This window comes from Ursus arctos, unplaced genomic scaffold (genome assembly GCF_023065955.2).
Source record: "Ursus arctos isolate Adak ecotype North America unplaced genomic scaffold, UrsArc2.0 scaffold_9, whole genome shotgun sequence".
NCBI classification, from domain to species: Eukaryota; Metazoa; Chordata; class Mammalia; order Carnivora; family Ursidae; genus Ursus; species Ursus arctos.
Genome location: NW_026623111.1, coordinates 47383323 through 47410380, shown reverse-complemented (window position 1 = coordinate 47410380; position 27058 = coordinate 47383323). Strand labels below are relative to the sequence as shown.

At 33.9% G+C, this 27058-nt stretch overlaps 1 protein-coding gene across 8 annotated transcripts in view; it reads right to left on the bottom strand.

The window, feature by feature from the left end:
* The window catches only part of ADGRL3 (adhesion G protein-coupled receptor L3), a 788566-nt gene that overhangs the window by 313247 nt on the left and 448261 nt on the right, over window positions 1-27058 (bottom strand). For all 8 annotated transcript variants that reach the window (XM_044387778.3, XM_026508964.4, XM_026508973.4 and 5 more), the window contains one exon: window positions 19581-19690. In XM_044387778.3, coding sequence (XP_044243713.3) covers window positions 19581-19690 — 110 coding nt within the window. The remainder of the gene's footprint in view (window positions 1-19580; window positions 19691-27058) is intronic.

The window sequence follows — 27058 nt, the reverse complement described above, 5'->3', positions numbered from 1 at the left end:
TTCCTCTGTAATAGTTATTTGTTATAAATTTAGTTAATGACTGCATTTAGTGACCATCTGCTACACTAGAAAGAAATATCTAAGGACAGGAATCTCTTCCATCTTATTCATTGTTCCATGATGACTCCTACACATGGTACCTATATTAATTGCATACAAGATTCAACTGTTTGGTGCAAATTTTGTAATTTTTGGAGCAAACCAAAAAATACACTTGCTGAGTAAATAAAATATTTACACCTCCAATGTGGCCAAGTTTTTCATAAATTAAATTTCTATTTGTTTCTTCTTTATACATGTAGTCAGCATATTAAGAAAGCAATTATAACTTTTTCAGTAAGGCAGGATAGAAAAATGAGATGATTATATGATAGGTGTCTGCATTACAAATAAAATGTGGAAGACATGCTGTTTTGAAGTCATTTTCATTTGATTGCTTCTGAAATAATTTTGAGAATTACTATATATATGTACATATATGTATATATCTCTCAATATTAGAAGAAATAGAGTACTACAGATTTTCATAAGTCAGTTAGAAAATGAAAATCATATGCAAGACTTGCAGATATATTTCAAACTTTTAGCATTAGGAGACTATTAGAAATTATTAACTACCTTGACAAAGAATTTGGACTCCCTAATGCTCTCCTGAATAGACTCACAGTGTATCTGTTCCATTTTACTCGACATAGTCTTTACCAAATTTCACAAGATGCTATTTAATATCAAGCTGAAGAAAGCTGACACGACCAGTCTTTTCTTGCCAAATATTGGAAAATTTAATTAAATAGACATTTGACTTCAAGAAGGCAATGTTGAAAACTAAATAAACTTTATCCTTTTAACCTTATTGACTGACCAGAGTAACATGAAAACATCAATAACTCATCTGCAATGAGAACTCATACTGGATGAACTTTGTCTCTGTCAGGGATGTGATTACTAATGGAGGTGGTGGAGCCAGACTTAAAATCAAATTACTCTGATGTGACAGCTTAATCTCAGACTTAACATAATCTTTATTCTACCACTTTGAAATTTTTTGGTGATTTAATAATACTGAATTTAAGGAACAAACATTGTAAGCTTTAGGTACGCCAGTTAGAATTCTAGCATGCTAAATCTTTGGTTTGTCTAAAACACACATTAAAAAAAACAATAAATTTTGGTTGGACTAAAGTTATCCACTTGCTTTGAAGCTTTAGAAGAGGGAATATGACAGTTTAAAGTTTAATCTGGTTACTTTATGTAGGAAACTTAAATAAATGGTGTTAATAGTGAGTAAAAGCATGATAATTGAATGATGTAAAACAAAAGGATACACTTTGTGTTATTATTCCAATTACTGCTTTTCTTTTCACAAAAGTGGAGATCATCGAGCCCTACAAAGCTAGGAAGAAAACAACAACAAAAACTGCCCTTAACTTTAAGTACTTCTGGTCATGGGTTTTGGCATTTTCCCAAGTTCTAAATTCAACACAGGGAAGCTTTATAAACAATGAAATTTTACGATAGTTTAGGGACATGAAGGGATTGCTATGGAGCAATAATAATTTTCAAGATAAAAATTCACATTTTTCCATGACTAGTCAAGAACACACTGAAGCTACCCACTGCATATTTATTGAAGGAGTAGAATCACTGAATTCTGCAAAGTATAAAAATTCAACAAAATACAATAATTGTAATATGCGATTGAACTGAAGAAATACTCTTCAAAATTTAAAGACATACTGACACTATCAATGAGAGAGTCAGAGAGAAAGATGAAATGACTAATGGTCAGGTAGAAAGTACATAAAACTCCAACAACCAGTACTTGATTGTATAGTTTTTTTTATACAGAGTTTGAAAAATAGAGGGGAATGAAAGAAAGTACAGAAAACAGGGAAAGAAAGAAATGTCAGAAAGAAAGAAAGAAAGAAAGAAAGAAAGAAAGAAAGAAAGGAGATGAGAGAATGCAATTTGAGAGGTCCTATGCAGAAGATAATATTTTCACGTAAGTCAGAGGAAGTGTTTAGTAAAGGAGGAGATGATAAATGGTCACAATTACTACAGAGATATTGAAGATGACTTCTGTGAAAATAAAGTTTGACTCAAAAGAAAGTTTCAGATGATTTTTGATAAAATATTTCAGTAAAATCATGGAGGAAAAAGACTACAAGGAGGTGATCACTAATTAAAGTTGATCATTAAGGTAAAAAACAAAATTTCCAGCTTTGCTGCCACCACAGAAATTAGTTCATCGGTGTAACAGTCCCTTCTTTTTTTAGTAGTTCGATGTTACTTTGTTTCTCCTATAATAGGTATTTTCATTAAGTTAGCTGCACTACCTGTGACAGATGTCATAAGACACTCCCACAGATTACTTAATGAAAACTCTCCCAATCGAATGACTGCAGATGCTAAAAACACATGCCTCAAACATCAGCAAAGGCTAAAAACTGTCAATGGTATTGGGTCAGTCACTTTGCTGGAGAATGAAAGGTCACAGTTTCAACCCCTCTCTGCTTTACTCCAGAGCTTGTGCCATTAACTCTGGTCAGCAAAAAAGTTCTCTTGTGTCAAGTGGCAAGTGCCTCACTGCTGTTGAACATAAAGCAGATGATTCTAGCAGATCAAGCAAGATAATCCTACCAGTAAACATAAAGATTTCAACATCATTCACCTTCTGACATAATGAAGCAAAAAAATAAAAAAAATCCACCAGTAGGGGAATGACTGAATGAATACATTGTCTCTATATCAAACCATGAACTACTTTAAAGCCCTTAAAAAGAATTAAATAAGATTATGCTAGCTGATTTACGGGAAACTTTGTTAAGACATTGTATAGCATAGTCATATAGTGAGAAAAGCAAGATGTGTATAATATGATCCTGTTTTTGTAAATACACACACACATATTTAAATCAATATTCATGTAAAAGTCTCCAAAGGACATCAGAGTACATAGATAACTGTGAAGAATATACACTACACACACATACACAAATGCGCACGCGTGTGTATATATACACATACATTCATACAGGTATATGTGTAAATATTTATCCTATCTGCATAAAATTATATGTGTGTGTACATACACACACATGAAGCAATACCTAAAAGAATGGTCATGGCAATGTTAGTTGAATATATCTCCAGTGGTAGAAACTCAAGTAAACTTCACATGTATTTTTATAATATTTTTATTATTAGCTTACTTATTACCTATGTAACCAGGGGGGAAAAAGACATTTTATTGTAGAGGAAAAAGGCAAGTGGTTTGGTTTCAATTTAATCCACAGTCTGAAATCAGCCTTGGATGGCCCATTTACTCCTAGATATTGTATGAACATTCTGTGATCACTGATATTTGATAATCAGGTATACTTGATTGTTAAGAAATAGAAAACAGACATTTCTCCAAAGACAACATACAGATGGCCAACAGACACAGGAAAAGATGTCCAACATTATTTACCGTCAGGAAAATACAAACAAAACCACAATGAGATATCACCTCACATCTATTACAATGGCTAAAATCAACAACACAAGAAACAAGTGTTGGCAAGGATGTGGAGAAAAAGGAACACTCATGCATTATCAATGAGAATGCAAAGTAGTACAGCCACCATGGAAAACCACACGGAGGTTCCTCAAAAAATTAAAAATAGAACTACCCTATAATCCAATGATCACACTACTGGATATTTACCCAAAGAAGACAAAAACACCAATTCAAAGGGATACATGCACCCCTATGTTAATAGCAGCATTATTTATAAGAGCCAAGATATGGAAGCAGCCCAAGTGTCCATTGACTGATGAATGGATAAAGAAAAAGTGATATATCCCCCCCCCCAAAAAAAGAATGAAATTTTGCCATTTGCAACGAAATGGACAGAGCTAGAAAGTATTATGCTAAGTGAAGTAAGCCAGTCAGAGAAAGACAAATACCATCTGATTTCAATCATATGTGGAATTTAAGAAACAAAACAAACGAGCAAAGGAAAAGAGAGAGAAGAGAGAGATCAAGAAACAGACTCTTTAACTATAGAGAACAAATGGATGGTTATGGGGCGGGGGGGATAATGGGGATGGGTGAAATAGGAAAAGGGCACTTGTTGTGATGAGCATCGGGAATTGCTGAATCACTATATTACACCTGAATCTAATAAAACACTGCATGTAAAAAAAAAAAAGTACTTTCACATGTGTTCTGTACTGAATTGAACTTTAAAAATAAACATCTGTACTTAATTAAAACAAACCTGAAAAATATCCTCCCCCCAGATGTCCATGCGCTAATCCTCAGAACCTGTGAATATTCTACCTTTCATGCCAAAAAACAAACAAAAAAACCCCACTTTTTTTATGCAAGTGTGATTAATTTAAGGATTTTGAGATGAGATGATCCTGAATCATCCAGGTGGGCCCAATCTAATCCCAAGGGTCCTTATGAAAGGGAGGCAAGAGAGTCAATGTCAGAGAGATGTGAGGACAGAAGTAGAGGTGGAGTGATGTGATTTGAGGATGGAAGAGGCCACGTGCCATAGAATGCCAGTGGCTTTTGGAAGACGGAAAAGACAGGGCAACAGATTCTCCCCTGACATCTTCAAAAGGAAAGAAGCCCTGTCAGTACCCTGATTTTAGACTTCTGGCCTCTGCACCTGTAAGAGAACACACTTACAGGGTTTTAAGCCATCATGTTTGTGGTAATTCAATATAGTAGCAGTAGAAAACTAATTTGAAAACTCAGCTATTAACAGCAACAGAATATTATAAATAATATTCAACTCAGAACAAGAATTACAGAATAAGTGATAATGATCACCCCACTCACCAGCTGCAGTTTCTCTCCCTCCTTGTTCTAACACTAGGTTCCTAACAATGATTCCTACCTCTTGATGAAAATTCCTTTAAAGTCAGGCTAACTTCACACCCGATTCTACTTTTGAGGCACCAGGATAGAGGACAGTTAAATACTTTAAAAGACAGCTATTTAGTCTTGTGAATTCTCAGACAGGAAGATATTTTTACCTGCCTTCTTTAGCATAATGAGAAGAACAAGAACACCTGAATCAAAGGGAAACACTTGTTTTCAAATTCTTACTCCCCCTTCCCATCCACCTATCAGGTATGGGAACTTGGACAAACTAAGCTACTTAATTTATATCCCTAGGTTCCTTATTTTTAAAATGGGAATGGTGGGGCACCTGGGCGGCTCAGTCGTTAAGCATCTGCCTTCGGCTCAGGTCATGGACCCAGGGTCCTGGGATCAAGCCCTGCATCGGGCTCCCTGCTCGGCAGGAAGCCTGCTTCTCCTTCTCCCCCTGCTGGTGTTCCGTCTCTCGTTGTGTCTCTCACTGTCCAATAAATAAATAAAATCTTAAAAAAAAAAAATAATAAAATGGGAATGGTATCATCTAAATAAATTGCTATGAGAATAAAATAATATTTTACACAAAGTATTTAGTGCAGTATTGGCACTTGGTACTTACTCAGTGAACAATATCTACTCTCAGGAAAAAGCTCTTCTTTTTTCTTCTAGAAATTTTTCTTTCCTTTTTGATTATGACAAAGAGGAAAAAATCAAGTTGAGCAGTTATGGTCTATTTTTATTAAACACCTCAAGATTTTCTTTTTCAATCACTTGTTTCCTGGGCCGTCAGCTTCTAAGTCACTCCTGTTTCCACTCCAATCAGAGAATGAGCTGCTAAATGTTTAATGATTAATTTGCATCAAAGAGTTACCTAGCAACCACCACTAATATAAAATTAGATCAGAGTCTCTGTGAAAGTCTATAATCTACTAAAAGAATTCAAAGATAGATGAATTCTAGTCAATGTCAGAATTTTAACTCTTAAAAACACGTTCAGATAGAACATCTCAAAAGCTTAAATTGGGAGTATACAGTACTTTTTATATCTTGGTATTCACAGTTTTATGTAACAGTGTTTTCAACAATAAGCTAAATACTCTATCCATATAGTACAGAAGACATTAAAATAATAGCAAACTCTTATTAAGCACTAATTGTGTACTAGAAATTATTTTAATTCTGTTGTATACATCATTTAAGGCAATATAACCTTGAAGTGTTTACATTGAAGAAATAAATCGTATTTCAAAAGCATTAGATTAATTTGGAAATTTCTAGTAAATAATTAGACTCTTCATCCCTAATATCCAACACAGAATTAAAAATAGTATAGTACTGGCCTTCCACTACCTAGGTAAAATAAAATGGCAACTATGGTCTTCCTATGTTGGTTCTTCTTCTTTTTTTTTTTTAAACTTATTTATCTGAGAGAGAGAGAGACAGAGACAGAGATAGGGAGAGAGAGCAGGAGTGGGGAGTCCAGGCAGAGCTTGATCCCAGGACCCTAGAATCTTGACCTGAGCTGAAGTCAGATGCTTAACCGACTGAGCCACCCAGGTGCCCCTCTACCTTGCTGCTTATCAACTCTGGATCTTCCACACTTTTGGAACCTATGATAAATGGGATTTTTAGTGAACAGCTCCTACTGGTGTTCAAGATACTGCCTGAGGATAAAAATACAGTATTTCAACATTTTAGAAAATATCATCTGATTCTCACAAGGAGCAGCAGCTGGTAAGATTCAATCAAGTAATATAATTCATCATAAACTCTTGAATTTTGTATTAGAATCAGTGCTAATCACAAACTGAGGGGCAAATATTGATAAATGACTGAGGATTGCTGAGTCCTAAAGACAGAGAATAGCATATGTTTCTTGCTTTACACTTATCGCTCATTCTTAAAAAGAGTAACACATAGCATCTGTTGCAGGGCAGTCAGTCATAATAGATCCAAGCCTGGTATTTGAACCCATTTAATATGAGCGTTAAAAAGTGCATAATAGGGGCGCCTGGGTGGCACAGCGGTTAGGCGTCTGCCTTCGGCTCAGGGTGTGATCCCGGCGTTATGGGATCGAGCCCCACATCAGGCTCCTCTGCTATGAGCCTGCTTCTTCCTCTCCCACTCCCCCTGCTTGTGTTCCCTCTCTCGCTGGCTGTCTCTATCTCCGTCGAATAAATAAATAAAATCTTTAAAGAAAAAAGTGCATAATAAAGTAGGAACGAGGAGTGCTTAGAGCTTTGCCTTGTTAATATCCCCAATAATATTCCTTTACTAGGCAGCCTTTTGGTTTTGTTTTTATTTTTATTTTTTTGAACTTACGCTTGATTAGTTATCTCTTGGTAAGTAATAGCTCAGGATAGGACCAAAATACTGCCATAAAAACAGTTTCTATTAGACTCTGATACATACAAGTAGCCAGTTATCAGTTCTATTGGCACTTGAACAATCAGAATGAATCCAGAAGGAAAAAAAAAGAAAAAGGAAGCTTTCTTGTAGGAATAAATGCATTCTTGTTTCCAACAAATTTGAATATGATCTTCCTTCTGAGCCCTTCCTCTTATCTTGATGAACTTAACATCAGTGAGTTCTCTAAGAGGTCAGGAGAATAGGAAAGGGAACAAGTCAGGAAAATCATAGTAAAGGAAATCTTTTGTTCTGCTTTTTGGGAGAGATCAAGTCTTCTCTCTATAATTCTATCAGTCTTGTGTGTGTGTGTGTGTGTGTGTGTGTGTGTGTGTGTGCCTTTTAACTGCAGATAGTTTTTGGCATCTATGAAATTTCAATGTTATTGAGCACTGAACTTATTTCAAGCTGTTCTAAAAATTGAGACAAGAAAAGATTTGTCACAGAAATTTTGAGGCCTATTTGAAGGATTCCAAAAAGCAAATGGTTAATGTGTGGTGATTTACTATATAGTGAACATAAAAGCAAAATGCATAGCCTACCTTCTCTAAAAATCTTCACTTACAGGCTTTCTTGAGGCAATTTTGAAATAAATTTACAAGAAAGTCATACAGCTTGAAATCTAGCACTATGCACAGAAAGACTGCTCTCATAATATGGAGAAAGTTGGGTTTTTGATAACTCAATATGCCATCATTAATTGTGTTAATTATGGGCCATACTGAAGGCAAACAAAGACCAAATAATCAAGCAGTCACATTAGGACCATTTTGAATTCTAAAATTTTTCTGAAAGAATTTGAATTCAAATGAGGAACTGGGCTAGAATGCCAAATTGCAGTTAAAGAGGATATATTTAGATCTTTTATATTTTTGAGAGTATGCTTTAAAAGACTTTATTTCTTTGAGAGAGAGAGAAAGAGCACAAGCAGGGGGAGGGGCAGAGAGAGAGTAAGAAGCTGACTCCCTGCTCAGCAGGGAGCCCGGCACGGGGCTCGATCCCAGGACCCTGGGATCATAACCTGAGCAGAAGGCAGACGCTTAACCAACTGAGCCACCCAGGCGCCCCTTGAGAGTATGCTTTAATCACTCCTTCCATCTCTAGGCTATAGAAAGACTACTCTGAAATTTAAAAAAAAAAAAAGAGAGAGAGAGTAGCATGGTGGAAAGAGAACTTGATTGACAATTAAGCATCAGTAAGTTCTAACTACATAATCATTGACTATTTTACTTATTCTGAGTCTCAGTTTCTTCACCTATAAAAAAATTAAAGATGGATTTCAGTTACTTTAAAATTAAATTCCACTGTTACTACCTAGAGACGGTATGTGAAGATTCATATAACAGAGGCTCTACCAGTATTTGTTGAATGAAATAAATGAATGTGGTCAGGGTCCACCTGGAGACATTTGAGTACATTGATAACTCCTTACCTCTTGCTGTCTATGAGAAGAAACAGGACTGGAAGTAAATTAATTGTTGTAAAAAAGCTAACACCAGTGAGGAAAGCATGAAAATAAAAGATACAATGCCCAAACTCCATGGCAAGCTTGGTGTGATTCATGCAATTGCCAGTACGAGCCATCAAGTCCAAAGGGGTGCAGAGCCTGAAATTTAGGTGACAAAAGAACTCAAAGAAACCCACTGGGCTGAGTGTGGATTCAGCAAAAAGTTGTCTGATGGGGTTTAGTCATCACGTTGGGATGAAAAAGAGTAACCTCATGAGAGAGAACTGGTTTAAGAGCTAAATCATATGGCAGATGCCCTTGAATCTGAGAAGGACTCAAAGTTCAGATGTGATCTGAAATGAAAAATGGAGAATTAAGACAGAAGTCCTGTAAAATTACACAAGTAGTCAAGAGAACTACAGAAAGTTGTAACTATTAGATGCCAGGGGGCTCCCCAAATCCTGGGATGAGTTACCAGCATTACATCATTCCAAGCCCTAGTGCATGATGGCACCGAAAACGGGTGAGAGGCAACACGTAGATTCAGTTGAATAGCAATGATACAATGATCATTTCTAATGTGGTCATCACTGTAAAGGTTTTTAGCATATATTTCTTTTTAATTTTCACAGAAAGTCTGTGAGTTGATTATCATCCTTATTTTCTATGTGACGAGTCTCATTCACAGAGTAGTAAAACAACTTCATGAGAACTTAGCTAGTTATTGGCAAAGTCAGAACGTCAATTCCCAGGCTCTCACTCTTAACCACTGTTATAGTCTCCAATGCTTGAGAGAATTAGGTAAGTGAAGACAGGGAAAATGTCGTAGGAAATGACAAAGGGCATAAGGTAATATGTCTTTGCCATAGAGATGTACTTAGAAACAGCCACTTCTTTCTCTGTATCACTTACTATTCTATTTTGCATTGATTTCTGTTCTAATTGAAGTTGAAAAGCAATTAGCATAGAGAGAAGATAATATGTTTATAAAATATATTAATAAAAACTAAACGATACTGAGTTTCCTTCCTAGGCTTTGATTCTACCTTGATGTGATTACTTTAAGGATGATAGAATGATGAGGAGATTATGGGTTCTTAGAAGTAGGAGCTAGTCATATTTATATTATTGGGAGCATCTGAACACTGCAATATTTTGAAGATAACTACATTTTCATTAAATGTTGGTAAAACAAAATTAAATTAATATATACAGAGCAGACTTGGAAGTCCATATATATGGATTTAATTCAAGTATTACAAGTCAGTTATTGTGAGAAATTCCTGTATAAAGATACAAGAAAATTTACATGGAAACTCACTACATTTATTCATCCTATTTATGTAGTTTATATATTCACAATCAAATCCTTATTTACTCATCACTATTTTTTGCTGCCTCACATCAATAGTAGATAAGTGTAATATAGTAAAATTAATTTTACTAATACTAACTTGACTTGGGATTGCCTAGGGTATGATACATTTATAAAGATAATTAACATGACTTCTGTCTATAATGACATGCTGCACAGCCTACATCTTGCCAGTCTATTACAGGTTTACATGTTTATGTTTTAAAAATATCATGAGAAAAATATGATGATCTTTATTTAGAAAGCAAAACTGTCTTTAAGCCCATACCCTAAGCAAACAATGATTTAAAAAAAAACAGTATTAATAATTTTAGGGAAAAGATAATATTATAATAAGTTTTATTTGTATCCTATTGCTCTTATAATAAATTACCACAAAGGTAGAGGTTTCAAACAACAGTTATGTCAGAAGTCCAAAATGGGTCTTAAGGGCTAAAGTTAAGAGTGGTGCTCATGCTGGAGGCTCTAGGGGAAAAAATTTTTTTCCTTGCTCTCTCCAGCTTCAGAGAGGCTGCCTGCATTCCTTGACTGGTGGCCCCCTCCTCTGTCTTCGTGTGTTTCACTCCAACCTCTCTGCTTCTGTAGTCATACATCCTATTTGCCACATTGCCCGCTCTTATAGGAACATTTGTGATTACCTTCCATCTACTTAGATAATCCAGTATGATCTCCTCAGGTCTAGATCTTTAATTTAATCACCTCTGCAAAGACCCTTTTGTCATTTAAGGTAAAAACTCACAGGTTCTGGATATGGATTTTGGGGGGGGGGGGCATCATTATTGAGTCTGCCAGGTAAGAATTTAATTGTTTATGAGTCTTTGGGCTTTATAGAAGGGTACTGAAAAATTTTTTAAGCAAGTAAAATATTTTACAGCATTCACAGGAACTGTGATATGCTACCGTTTGAGAAATTCCTCAACAATAGAATGAAAATATTAAAATTTACGTATATTTTCCCTTTATCACTTACTCATTTTAACGAAATATTATGTTGAATTGTAATATTTGAATGGAGTGCTTTCTAAGCCAATTGATTCAATTTTTCTAGTTTCATAAATTAATGATTAAGATACAAAAAAAATTCAGAAGGGTTTTTCATAGTATTTTGCTTTTACATCTATTTAGGAAATTTTATCTGGACAATTAAGTCCAAAGGTCTTATACATCATGATGTTTGCCAAAGGATCTTTTTAGCAATAAACACTTTGGAAAATAACCTCACTTTCACATGTTTTCACTAGTTTGCTTTCCATATGCAGTATATTTTATTTTTTAAAATTTTTTTAATTAAAAAAATTTTTTAGAGAATGTGCATGCATGAGCTTGGTTGGGGGAGGGACAGAGGGAGAAGGAGGGAGTATCTTAAGCATACTGTGTGCTGAGTGCAGAGCCCAGTGTGGCGCTCAGTTTCACAACCCTGAGATCATGACCTGAGCAGAAATCAAAAGTCAGAAGCTTAATCAACTGAGCCACCCAGCGTCCCCCCATACGTGGTATATTTCAAAAACAAAACATTATATTCTATGTCTTTTTTAATCCTACATGTTTATGCTATTCAATTAGAGCACCTTGTAAAAACTTCTTTGAATTAAGTTTAAGTGCACAAGCTCTATAATTTTACTATTTCAAATAAAGCAAATGAACATGGTTAAGCTAATCTCTCAAACTTTATTTATGTCTATAATAACATTGTATTTCCTAAACCAGATCTTTTCCTAACTCTGGCAATCCAATTAATTTTATAATACTCTCAATTCATCTTGTTCCCTTACAATTAGCATCTAAGCATACATTTACATATTATTAATCTACCAGAAGTATATACAGAGCTTATCTTAGGTACTGATGCCACCTGATGTTTGGCTTATTTGATGCAAGTTTACCTTTATATTACTGCAGAATCATGCAATATTTTTTACACTATATATTTTAAAGAGAATGCCAGTTTATTCAATTTCATTTTGCAAACATATTTTGATTTTTAATAAATCTTACAATCTTCAAAGAAATTCCTGCTTCATTAGCAATGGTATTAGCAGTACTAGTCGCTGGTTTGTTTCTCTCCAAGTCACTCTCTTCATCTTGACGATAGTCACACTGACTTTCTATCGAGTCTGAGAACAGGCTGACTTCTTCCCCACCCCACTGGGTCTTCACTGCTGTTCTTCTCTTTGCCTTAGAAGTTCTTTCCCAGGCTCTTTGCCCAACTATCTTTTCCCCATTCTTCATGTCTTTCAGAAAACCTTATGTGAGCTGGCCCTTTCACTGTTCTCTATCACACAATTGTGTTTATTTTCTTCTTGCATTTTATTGCAATCTTTAATGATTATATGTATTGGTTCACGTGATATTGCCTTATCCCCCAAGCCTGCCAGCTTCATAGGGCCCATATCTATTTTCCCCCAGCACCTAACATAGAGACTGACCCATATTAGGCACCAAAAAACTTCTATTGGTAGAATTATCGTTAGTACACGAACTTACTAACTTTTGAAAATTAAGAAATATAGTAACAATTTAGGAGTGCTTTTACATCTACTAGCATTGATTAGATCCAAACTCTAGAATAAGAGTTGCAAATTTAAGTATCTTCAAAAGCCAGGTGACACTTTAAATGATTATAGTGAACCAGGTACAATACAATAAATACTGCATAATATAGCAATTTGAGAAGAACAGACCTTATTTAAAGGAGGCAGCCCCCACTCAGTTCTAGTCTATCATTGCCCAAGGAAATGCAGGCCCAGTATTGCTCCAGACTTTATGTTAAATTTGTCTTTCCAGTGTTAGAGAGGCTTATGGAATTGCTCTGCAGGCTGAATATGGTCGAGAGTCCCTAAAGGGAAGTCTTTGCACTCAAGTCCACTGAGAGGTCTGATCCTTCCTGATCACAGAAAGGTTCTTTGCCAGCGCCATTGTCTTTACACAAAAACAACACCTGGATATTGGATATCATGTACTTTTGATGTCCTAATCTAGGACAGGAATTAGATTAGATGAAACATTTTTGGAACTAATTCATCTGAACATGGAATCCTTAGGAAACTCCCCACTACTTCTTGTTCTGGAGATCACTGGATCTTATTTTTCTGGACCTGGTTTTTACCTAATTCTGGAACTACTACTTTATATCCCCCCACCCCCACACAAGCTGTTTTTTAACTTAAATTAGTCAAATTGTTTTTTGTAGATTTGGAAAGAAACATATCTTATTAATATATCAATTAATTGTCTTCAGAAATAGTTCTCTTGTCTTTTCTGTGCTCTACACTGGGATAGGTATTAGGTCCCAGAGGAATCACAGCCTACAGGGAGGTCACAATTTCTAACTGCCCTCTGTCACTCTCCTGTCAGGTTCCTCTCCTGTCACTCTCATGTTCTGTATTTTATGAAAACATTGAACTGTTTTGGTTTCACATTCAACATATAGTTTCTTATCTTACACTGTCCCATCTGTTACAAATGATTGTCCTTCTCACTCGAGTCTATTCATTTTTTAAGACTCAGCTCAAGAGTCATCTCTAGAAAACCTTCCCTGAAGATACCCACCCCCAACCCCACACTAGCCACTATGGGATGGGTGTGCATTCTCCGTACACTGCTCATGTGAAATGTTCCATTGCTTTGGGGAACTAAAAACACTGTAACTTTGGGGACCTTGAGCCCCATTTGACTCAATTCTTTGAGGGCAGGAACTTTTTGCATAGCTTTCTACGCTAGTGTGTAGCAGTGCCTGGTACAACATATATTGAGTGATGACAGATAAGTAAGTGGGATGTCTTGAAAGAAAATGGCATCATTTAATTGAGAATAATTTCCATAAACATATGAGCAGCTAGACAAAGGTATGAGAGAGTTTAGGATTAGGACCTCCAAGAAAATATAGTCCATCTATGCTTCTTGTTTTCTACCAATTTTTATAAATATATAATACTTCAGGCATATTAGCAAACTTTAAATTACCCATTACGTAATCACTGATTCATTTGTAAAAGACTTATGGATTATCTGTCAGGTATAAGGTACTGTGAAATAGAGAAAAATTATTTGAGAGAGAAAGAATGAAACTGTGGTGGGAGAGCAAAAGGAGAAAAGAAAGGGGCACCTGGGTGACTCAGTCGGTTAAGCATCTGACTCTTGGTCATGGCTCAGGTCATGATCTCAGGGTCCTGAGATCAAGTCCCCAGTTGAGCCATGTCAGGCTCCACACCAGTGGGGAGTCTGCCTGAGATTCTCTCCCTCCCTATCCCCTTGCTCTCTCTCAATAAAAAAATAAATAAATAAATAAATAAATAAATAAATAAATAAATGGTAAGGAAAGAAAGGAAGAGTTTGGTTGCTTTTGTTATAAATATTATTCTAAAAGAGAATTTAACTGACTCTGCTCTTACAGAGGGGTTAATATTTAAGGGACAATATTTGCTATGTTACATGGAGGCACAGAGAAGAATAATATGAGAAACAAACTAGCTTCTGGTAGCATTCTTGAGGAATACAATCACCAATTTGAAGGAACTAAAATTCACATAGTCTATATTTTTACCATAGATCTCCCTTTGAATTAATAAGGTCTTGTTTGTAGACAAGAGTTAAGATCTTGACTTTATCATTCTAGCTGTGAACAGAATACTTTGGGAGGAGCCATTTTGACTAATTTTCTTTTTTCTTTAACCGTCCAACACATGTTTCTCAAATGTCTCCTACATGTCAGAAACTGGAAAAGGTACTGAGGCACTAGGAATTAAACTATATCTTGACATTTCTGTGATATCTTAAAAATTAAATGTATGGGTTAATTTCGGCACATGAGTTTTAAAATACATAAGTATTTTTTACATAAGAAGAACCAAAGAATGCATAGATTAAAATGTGTACTCATTTGAACATTACCTGCAAAAATATATTTAGTTATTTATAACTAAATAAAGACTTTTGTCTGTTTTAAATGCTGAAGGAAAGTGTAATGATTTTTCTTATAGTAAAAAAGATAAAACTAACAGATTATGTAATTGTTTGTAAATATTAATTTTCCAATAATATTCATTTGCATGTCTTTCCATAGACAATCACACATAACTTCAGATGGCTGATATGAATGGTAAGAAAGTCTGTAAGTGGTATAACATAAGATTGGTTTAATCAAATGCTCATTTCTAGTAGCTCTCCAAATTGTATGCTTCCTCTCTCCATTTCCTAAGAAAATCTACCACGAGGAAAGGTTGATAGAATCAGTAATATGTGCTTTGTATTTCTAAAAGGAAGAAACAAAGAACTGAACAGAAAAGCTGGGTTGTGAGGAAAACAAGCACTTTCTGAGTGTAATGTGCGTGAAACTGTATGCCTTGGAAGAAAGACAAATTGTCAGCAGGATACAAAGTAAAGATCCTTTGCTCAGAAATACTCTAGGTAGGTGGTTAGTGTTTTGTTTCCCCCCTAACACAAATCTTCCCTATAAACCAGCTATATGAGGGAAACTCTACTTGAAGATGCCACAATTTCAATCCCCAATCAAGCCAGAAGGAATGGAAGTGGGGCAAGAAGAAGCAAGGTGGAGAGTAAAAGTGAGACATTGGTAAACACTGAGGTTTAACCTCTGGAGTATATGGGTCATCTCCCAGGAGGAAAAACAAAACGAAACAAAAACAAAAACACTCAGGAGGAAAAATCAAACCTCAAAAGAAAACGCAAAAGCTATAAAAGTCACACTGGAACTAAGGTGTGACAGGAAGAGAGAAAAGTATTGATTCATCTGTCCCAAATTTGGTCACAAACAGGATATCTGTGAACCCAAACAAGAAAATACAGACAGGAGGAAGAAGTTGAGATTTAGAAAAAATTAAATATAACTTCAGCGATTCAGAAAAGCTGACAAGACACTCAAAGAAAGTGACCTCACAAAATTGCTTATAATCACTATTTTTTCTTATTTTCTTTCCTATGAGCATCTTAAAAAAAAAAACGCATACCATTTGATTCAGATTGAGGTTCTTCTAAAACTGTCATTTTTTAACCATGTACCTATTTTCTGACTCCTAAAACTCTCTGCAAAAATTATTGCAAGCTTATCTTAGATATTTTAACTCCATGTTTCAGGTGTGATACAAAGAATTTTGCTGAATTTTTATGTCTATCACCTCTATTATGCTAACATATCATTAATATTAATATGTTTTCCTACATATTTTGTCTATATTTTTATATTTTCATTTTTTCTACATTTTTCTATGAGAAAATATCAACTTAAAAATCAATATTACCAGGGGAACACACACACACACAGAGTCCATATAAAGAAAGTATCAATAACAGTATTTTTTCCACATCTCAATATTAAGAAGAAAACATTCATAAATATCAAGTACATCACTTATATATAATGAAGTTCGTGGTCTTAAATTAAAAATGGAAATGGGTATTACTGAATTGTATAACAAAGAGAACCTAACATAATTTGTATATTTGGTTGTTCAATTAGAAAAAAAATTAAATACTAACAATGAATCCTAAATCTGAAGTTTACCTTCTAATAACACATGAGGGATATTTCCATAAGTATATTACATACAAGGATTTGTCTTATAATACAGGTGATTTAAATAACTTCTTAAGTTACTACTTAGAGTCTAATTCCAAATTTGGGCACAATTTTTATAGCATGAATTCATTTTTGCCATTATGCTTTGTTAGGTGTTTGGGAAAATAAAAGTTTGCAGTGATTCAGCTGCTTTAAGAAAGGCAAAAAAACCTCTTAAAAGTTAAGTAGCAAAAGAACTAAAAAAAAGGGTCCGGCCCTTGAAGCATTTGCTTTCACCATGTGCCATTACTGCAGTGATGAAAATTACAAGATTTAAATACTGAACAAGATGGAATAACTCATGAAAATATAGAGGGGAATATCTCTGGGGAGAATTATAGCTGAGTCCCTAACAGGCATTAGACACAGGCTCAAATCTTGGCTCTGTCATTATCCAGCTACTCTGTGTTTTACATGAAACATTAATTTATCCTACTGAGCTTCGGTTTCTTCTTCTGAATAGTGATAGTCATACCTAACAGAGGGGATATGGTGAGAATTAAATAAAATAATGTACGCAAACATTTAAACCATGTGGTAAATGAGATGTAGTAAGTACCAATAAATGGTAGCCATTTTAAATAAGTGATTTATTTTTTTTACGGCATTGGAAAAATCTGTATTTTATACTAGAGATAAGAAAAAGAATTTAATGTTGATCTAAATCACAACTTACTACAGATCAGGGAATGTCTATAAATTGAGAAAATTTTAATAGCGTACCTTAGTTTACGGACCCATGCTTTTTTGTTAAGAAATCAGACCATATTCTGAACCCAGGCTTCCTAATCTCTGGTTATTTTATTCTACTAAACCAATCTACCTTTCAAATAAGTCACTATACTTTATTTCATGGTTTATACTTTCTTTTGTATTTTTTTTAAATTCACCAAACAAATTCCCAATTATGCATTATGCTTTTAATTGAAACATACTGAAGATATTTAAACAAGTGCAATCATGCTATGCCATATAAATTAAACCAATATATAAACTGGCAAATGTCTGCACCTAGGTTTATAATTCTTATTTAATAAAACAATCAGATAAATAATATAATGGATATCCATCTAAGGTGATCCATAAATTTAAAGGATTACCAGAAACCTGTATATATAGGATAGTCAGAGATCAAATTGTTCATCTCTGAAAATTTGTGAGAGAAAGGAAATGTGTAGTAAACCAAACTCCTTTTTATGCAAAAGTGTATACACCAATTCTTATTTATACCGAAATGATTTAAGTAGATGATTTTTCAAAATAAGTTGGGCAGAGAATTTTGGAGTAGCTGTCCTCAAACAAATTCTGAAGAAATACAGAAAATTGAAGAGACAGCTGTGAAATTCTTTAATATTTAAAAATTGCGAAAAAATCTAGCTTGACATTTTCTACTTCAGCTTTCATATTTTAAAAATATGACTGAAACTTTCCTCAAACTGTCTTAAAAAATGAGGTATTCCTTATGGTAAATTTTTATAAAATGCCTTTGGAAACAGCTATTGTACATAATTCACAAAGATCTTACTATGCAATCCAAATATAATTGACAAAGTTCCAAAAGGCAAATTTTACCACTTTAAAATATCACTAATGAACAACTGGTCAGTAAGAGCTTTACACTATCACAGAAGAATCCCTAGAGATAACAATGTGTAAGAAGCATAACTTCAGTTGAGATTTCAACAGAACCTATACACTTCTGCTTTCTTTTATACCAAGGAAAATTAGCTTCTAAAACTTCACCAGATAAACTTTCTCTAATGAATCACACGATAAATAAGACAAAAATGAAATTTTCTCCTGATTGATTTCATTATTACTTTAAAATTTCAATTCATTTCTTGCTGGCCAAATTGCTCTCTATTATTGGATTATGCACACTTATAGTTTATGAGTAATGTGCTGCTTCTTAAACAAGCAGAGTGAGGCAATCTTCAAACTCTCTCTTGGCACAGCAAACTGGCTGATCCCCAGATACTTCACTTCGGAGATGTCAAAGGAAGTAGGAACCTGGGATTTATTTGTGATCCCAGGTGTGTTCTACTTTTGGGATGAACTGAATATCTAATGTGAGAATGCAAGATTTCCTGAGTGATCTTCACTAAGGAATCCCATGAATAATTAATAGTCAGATCAAAAATATTTTTATGAAATAGTGATTCTTCCTTTGGGTAGAAAAGTCAGAAAAATGTTCCAGTTTTGATTGTTTGATCCTCCATTATTCTTGAAGAAAAAATATGTTGTTGGCATATACCATATCTGACATAAAAGTTGCAAAGACAAACTTCTTGAGGCTCTAAGGGATAAATTCTGAAGAATGCTTTCGTTCATATAATTTTTGTGTTTTCTTTTCAGTTTGTTCCTTCTGGATAAATATATTTCTCATCCTCAAAATGTTGACAGCACTTGTAGATTAGTAAAATTGCTTCTATTAAACTCAAAGTTTATCAATTTCTATGCCACTATAAAAGTATAATATACATTGTATAATAGCTATATATTATATTATATATATAATACTTATATAATATAATAATATGTAAGTATATTATTCATTTCCACTTCCTGTTTGCTTGGACCTAGAGGGATGCAGTATTGGCATACCATTCATTTCAACTTTTATAAGAATTTTATATTCTTGCTTTAAGAAAAGTTTTAGAATAAGTATTGATATACAGAAATGTATAGTCAAAATGAATGCTGCAGAATCATGCAGGCAACATCTAATTATTCCAATGGTGGGCGGATATATGATCCTGAAAAATTCAAATTAGCCAGTCTTTAAAAAAATTATGTAAAAAAAAGTGTGACAATTCTTATGCTTTCATAGAGAATACTTTGTCAATGCATGCAAAACAAAGCTTAATGTCTTTTCACAAGAAAAGAACAGGAGTATACATACTGTAAGGGACACATTCATACTGCACTTCAAGGTATTTATAGGTTCCTGGACACGGGTCTGGAAAAACATCAGGACCTGCCACCACTGCACACTGCGTTCTGTTATTGCACCTGAAGTCAAAAGAAAAGAAGAAATAATAAATTTATGGGAAGTTAAATCATTTTTAACACCAGTACTAATTTTATTTTGGTTCTTGTTACAAAGATTTTACATAAGGTTTTGGTCAATTTAGAATTTTAGACTTATGAAGGCAATATTTGTAGTACACTTAAAAAACTAGAAATAAAAATCAATTCATCCGGTTTACTCCTACTAACAAATATATCAGCAAAATGGTACAATTTTGAGTTAGAAGTTAAATACTGCTTAAGCAACACTATCTAGTCCTTAGGATATTGCCAATGTGAATACAGGTAAGGACTGTTTGGTAGGAATCACTCACTACCATTATTAAAAACAAAAACAAAAACAAGAACAACTGAGAAAATATGACCAGAATTTTATTAGAAATTGTAAAATAAATTCACTGATTATCAGGACATCCATTTTAAAGGCAGTGAAAATATGATGTGGAAAAGATTTTAGCCAAACCTGAAAAAAAAATCAATGAAAATTTAATGTTTGAATATTAAAATAATCTAAAATATAATTTATATAAATTAATATACTACTAACACCATAAGTAAAACCGTTTTTAAGAACTAATGCTTACATTACTTGTGTTCAGCCCAATAATTCACTAACCTCACAGACTGCTGTTTACAAATGCCAATATCCTATAATTTAAAATAGCTTTAAATCTCCAAAGAGAATAATCAAAAACCACTACTGAAATAGAAATATAAACTATGCATCTTTTGTGGCGATTGGGCTAAACGAATCTGGGCTATGCAGATTTAATCATGGGTAAATATACATATAATGAAATTCATTCTTATTTTGAAAAAGACACCCAAGTTCAGAATGGCTTTGCTAAGGTAAATTTTACTCAGAAATTGTCTAGATTTGATAATTTATTGATAGGTAGATATTTCTATAGAAAAAACAATGTTTTCTCCAAATGTAATGTTGTCACTAAATGTATAGGATGTGACATTCTATAGCTATCCTCTGTTTTATGTTCTTGTTTATTCATCTCAGAAATATAGTACCTCACGGCTAGCATTTTCCACTATACCTTCTTGAAGAGATGCTTCATTCCCTGATATGGCCTTATACTTCTGTATCTTTCCTTGATACTGGCAGGATAAGGAACATCGGGGCAGAACTCAGTTTGATTTACTGTGAAAATGCTTTGTGCTTACTGGAGGCTAACATTTGTTGGCCTTAATGAAGATTTTATGTAGTCCCTAAATTAAAATTGATTCATTAGTGAATGCTGTAAGCTGAAAAATATATTCTGTATGATCAGTGGAAGATTAATAAAAGTCAATATTCCATACTTATCAGGCAATTTAGCATTACAGTTAATGCTGGGGACCAACATGACCCTAAAGTTCTCTTGTGTGGATCTAATGTCTGAGGGTGATTATCAGACAATTGTATAATAACATTGGTGTAAATGTGGCTGTTCTCACACATATGCTGCAAGTAGGCACCTTGCCATGTTAGTGTATTCAGACTTTCAAAAAATAGCAGCACTTCCCTTTTACAAAGAAAACTTTTTGAAGGAGATATCTCAAGTTAAAATACAAGTTTCTTTGCAGTTAAGTTATAAGATTTTTACATCATGCCTTGAAAAAAAAAACCTCATAAATCAATCTCAGGTCTTTATAAAATGAGCATATATAAAAACTGGTAGTTATTTCTGTGTTTGTTTAAGAAAGTTATCAGGAGGGGCGCCTGGGTGGCGCAGTCGTTAAGCGTCTGCCTTCAGCTCAGGGTGTGATCCCGGCGTTCTGGGATCGAGCCCCACATCAGGCTCCTCTGCTGGGAGCCTACTTCTTCCTCTCCCACTCCGCCTGCTTGTGCTCCCTCTCTCCCTAGCTGTCTCTCTCTCTGTCAAATAAATAAATAAAATCTTAAAAAAAAAAAAAAAAGAAAGTTATCACGAATACATTTGAAGTAGAAATAATTCACGGTAAAAGAAGTATACATCATGAAATTTACTAAAATGTAAATATTCTGTAAAAGTAGTACTCTGATCTGCAGTCATTTAGTCATGGAAAATTTGAAATATATGTATTACATATATGTGTGTTGCTTTCTTTCTTGGTCTTCTGTTGTTTTCACCTTATTATCAACATTTTATTCTAATTACTACAGTTCAAATAATAAAATTTATTTAGAAGTTGTGTGTATTCTTGTAATATTCTGATCTAGAAGGGCAACTAACACATCTTCTATTATTTAAACAATCAACATTTTATATCAACAGATTACTAGTAATTTATGAGTTGGGCATAAAGATTAAAATTTACACTATGGAAGTGTTTGTTGCACAGAAAGTGGCCTTGAATTAGAGATTTCAAATGGTTATTGTCTGTATAGACTAGATTAAAAAATATAATATGAACATTATACTAATCCACCTATCCAACCAGTTTACATATTACATATTATTTGTTATAAAATACTAATTATTCTTGCATATATAAGAAAATTAAGTGATCATTTGCTGTTAACATTAGACACCTTTGTGAGTTCCAAATATCTTACTCAATATTAACCAAAAATAAGTCTAATAAACCTTCCAATTAATGAGATACTGTATGTGAAAAGGTTTATAAACCAAAACATCGGTATACCAATATTTGCACTAATTATCATCATTGTTCTGCATCAAACAACAAGATTTTAAAACATTAACTTTTCAAAATAATTTCACATTGTATTAAAAATTCCATATTAAATGTTCTTTATAAGTTAAGATTCTTAAAAATCAGGGAGAAAGGTAGATAACCTCTAGAATATTATTCTTGTATAAGATACATTCTAATATTGATTGTTAAAGACCAACTATATTTCAAAAACAGAAGTTTAATCGTTCCGTCTTCTTTTTTTCATGACTTCAGTTAGTATAAATAAAAATGAAATTAACTATACTTTTGATGAAAGCTTACTGAACAATGAACAACTTACACCAGTAAGAGTACTTTTATATACTTTTATAGTGATGTCAAAATTGTTAAAGTAAATTCCTTCTAAAATATTGTAGATGATAAATGTGAAATAAAATAATCAAATGTTCTCATGTGCCCTAAACCCAGAATTCTTCATTGTTTACTTTTAATATAAATATAAATCTAAAAATGATTTTCAGTATCCTTGATATTAAAGATACTTTTAAAACCCACAATAAAGGATGAGAAAAGACTGCAATAATATGTTCAAATGCATCCTAATCCAGTAATATTCACAGAGAAAACATCATAATCTTATGAAAGTATTATGGCTTATTTACAGTGATAGAAGTTTCAGTATTTTTTCAACAGAAACTTTATGCAATAATAAAAAAAAAAATCCACTCCAACAACAGACAGTTTTGAGGAGAAATGGCTGAAGGGGGTCAAAAAAGTTACATACTTTCAGTTATAAAATAATAAAGTCACGGGATGCAATGTACAGCTTGGCGATTAGAGTTAATACTACTATACATTTGAAAGTTGCTAAGGATGGACAGTATGTATAAGCAGGTGGCACTCACAAATACCAAACAGTATTCTTAGAGAAATCTCTTGGCATTTGACTTTTCACTTACAGAACATGGGAGCCAGTTATTCTATTCCTTCACAAAGTTGATGCGCTTATAAAAATGCATTAGGAAAAAAATGTAAAATACCACATATAAGGCACTAAGAACACTTTTGGTTGTCATTATCATCAATATTAACAATTTCTTTCAGGCTAGGTTAACAATACTTCATTTCAAAAGACTGAGTTTTTTGAGAGGAACTTTCAATACAAAAGAAGTAGCAGAAAGAAAAGCACATAAATTGTTGGAGTTTAGAGTAGAAATAAGAGAAAGTAGGTCCACATTTTAAAACACCAAAAAACTGTAAGCCAAGTCACTAGTTGTATGTAAACTACTTTACCTGGGACACCCTACGTCCAAAATTTATAGTTACAATGTCCTATATCTGTGTAACCCGTCACACTTAGGAAGCATATTCATATATATTCTACTTGTCACCTTTTTTATGAGATGAACATCACTACCTCCAACTTTACAAAAGAGGGAACAGGTGTGAAGACGCTAAATGACTTTCCAGACTCTCAGAAATCAAACGGTAGTCACTGGATTCCAGAACAGTGACCTAAAAACCATTTTACTGCTATCTTCTGAAATGTATGAATGTCTAAATGTATGAATGTCTTCATACATTTCATGGTCACTCTGGGAAATTGATTTAATTCACTCTGATAGGTTCTTAGAGGTACTATGATGATCTGATGAGGTAGAAACCAGGTGTAAAATGTCCAAGTGGCCGAGGATTCCTTCAGTCATGATGTGGGTCAGGCATTCCAAGGAGATTCTGAATTTAAATTAACATTACACAAACAGGCCCCCTCAATCCAAACTGGTATGTAGCAATTGGAAAGGTCAATCTCTGAGCATAAAGGAGCAAAGGATGGATAAATATTTATTCAGACTTTTCAAAAGAAAAAAACCCAAAACTATGCCCTTTTAACTCAACCCACATATAAGTTCTCAACTTATGTCCAGTTGCCATCCACTGATCAGGTTTATCTAATAAATGTTATTTAATATGTTGAATGCTATTGTTTATCAGGACTAGTTTTAAAGCAATATTGTTTATTTTTTAAAATGTCTTATGATGACTGACAGGGAAGATATACATAATCACAGGATATGTAATAGGATACAGAATCATTTACTGCTTACCTCCTCATTCCAATATGGTTCAGAGCAGCATAGGAACAAATTAGTTAAGTGGGATAATGAAAAAATCACCTTCGGACAAAAAAGTTCGTCTATGTGCCACAACACAATGCAGTGTATACTGAAAATGATATTGCTACATTTGTGTGCATATCAACTATTCATTTAAGTTCTTATATAAAAAATAATCAGCCTCTTTTCTGCTAAATACAATAAAATGATCTTTGTTTTAACTTCATTATCCAGATAAAAATTATCAGCTATTATCTCATGTTTGGTTACAAATATTTATCGGTTAAGCATACAAACATGATCCTTAACTCTGTTTTTTAAAACTTCTCATATAATAGATATATAAGGATGGTATTCATTTGCTTGCACGGTCTAGTAATTTAATATGGTACCATTAAAATAATTCAAGTTTAATATTGTTGTCTTTATGTGCTGGGAGTCTAATCCACAGGCTTTCCCCATCAATAAATAAACCCTTCCACCACATATTCTTACTACACTCTAAAATCAGTGTGTACAAACAAGCATTCCCAGGAATGTTAAGAAACTTTTCATATGATGCTGCAGCATGTAAGTGTTAAATGTGTACAATGCCATTGAAAGTCATTGCAATGACAAGATACGAGAGTGAAAAAAAAGTGTTCTATGAGTGTCTTTTTGTTAGCAAATTCGTCATATGAATTTACATTTTCCCTTTCCAAATGGCATGTATGTGAAGAAACACACATATACTTAGTACACCCAAGTATTTCACAGCATCTAATATATGACAAATCAGTGTTTGAATCATATAAGACACTGTTCTCTGAGAGGAAAATGTTTTAAAGATATCTGTTTATGCAAAAAAAAAAAAAAAAAAAAGCACCACCATCATAATACTTCAATGTTTAAAATCTGAAAACAGGTTAGGTAATCAGAGTAACTGAAGTTTTTAAATTTATAGCAATTTTTAAGTTTTTAATTTATAGCAATATTAAAAAAGCAGTATTCTCGGATGCCTGGGTGGCTCAGTCAGTTAAGCACTTGACTTTTGACTTCGGCTCAGGTCATGATCTCAGGGTCCTGGAACCTGCTTAAGATTCTCTCTTTCCCTCTAGACCTCCACCCTACCCTGCCCCTTCCCTCTCTCTCTCTCTCTTTAAAAAAAAAAAAAAAAAAAAAAAAAAAAAGCAGTAATTTGTTCATTGTCAATCAACAGAACAACTTATTTATACTTTCCTTATTTTTCACTGCCTGTCACTCAGAGACCTGCTGATCTAGGATTCATTGTGTACTCAGAAGCTTGGGAAGGAGAAGCCAACTATTTCATGGCAGAATATCAATATGTATATATATATATGTCATATATATACACACACACATATATACATACATATACATATATATGTCATAAAGAAATCATCTAGATCTTACTCAAATAGTAAGAGAACTAAGTAATCAGAGAAAAAGAAATCAATCATCATCATTTAAAAAAAAAAAAATCAGGGTGCCTGGGTGGCTCAGTCAGCTAAGCTCCTGACTCCTGATTTCAGCTCAGATTATGATCTCAGGGTTGTGAGATCGGCCCTGCTGGACGTGGAGCCTGCTTAAGATTCTGTCTCCCTCTGCCCCTTTTCCCCACTCTCTCTCCCTCTCTAAAAAAAAATCATTGTATTTTTTACAATACAATATATTATACAATATATTGTAGCTATACACCTAAGTATTTGCAAAGCAGTTTGGCCATGTTGCCTACTTTTAATTTAAGTGGCAATTTAAGAAGAGTAACAAAAGTGATAAGCTGTTTTCATTTTTGAGAAAATTTATTCTAAATTGAACTAAAATTAATGTGAGATGTTACAGAACACATTGTGACATGTATGAAAACTACATTCTATGTTTCACAAGGTAACTGTCCAACCTCAAGTCTCTCTTTATCTACATTCTTTTTTTTTTTTTTTTAAGATTTTATTTATTTATTTGTCAGTGAGAGAGAGAGAGCACAAGCAGGGGGAGCAGCAGGCAGAGGGAGAAGTAGGCTACCTGCCCAGGACCCTGGGATCATGACCTGAGCCGAAGGCAGACGCTTAACCAACTGAGCCACCCAGGCCTCCCTTTTTCTACATTCTTTTACATGTAATTTCACAAACATTTCTTTCTATTAGAAAAATGTAATTTGATACAAGTGAGTAAAAACATGACCAAAGTGATTAGTGAGGAGTGCAGAAACTAGGATGTTGTATTAGTTTTCTTGCTGCATCTCGGACAAATTTAGCAGCTTGAAATAATGCAAGTCTATTCTCTTACAGGTCTGGACATCAGAAATCCAAAATGAGTCTTACATGGCTAAAACCAAGGTGTTGGCAGGGTTGGTGCCATGTTGAGGGTCTGCAGAGAACCCGTTTCCTTGCTTTTTTCCAGTTTCTAGAGGCTGTCCCCTCATTCTTTGGCTTGGGTCCCACATCATATCACCTTTTCTCACTTTGACATGACACCACCTTCTTCCTTCTTTGATTTGTTCGCTTCCCTATAAAGACCCTTGTGATTATATTTAAGGCCCACCTCCATAATCCAGGATAATCTGCCCATCTCAAGAGCCTTAATTTCATCACTTATGTAAAGTTCCTTTAGCCATATAAAGTAA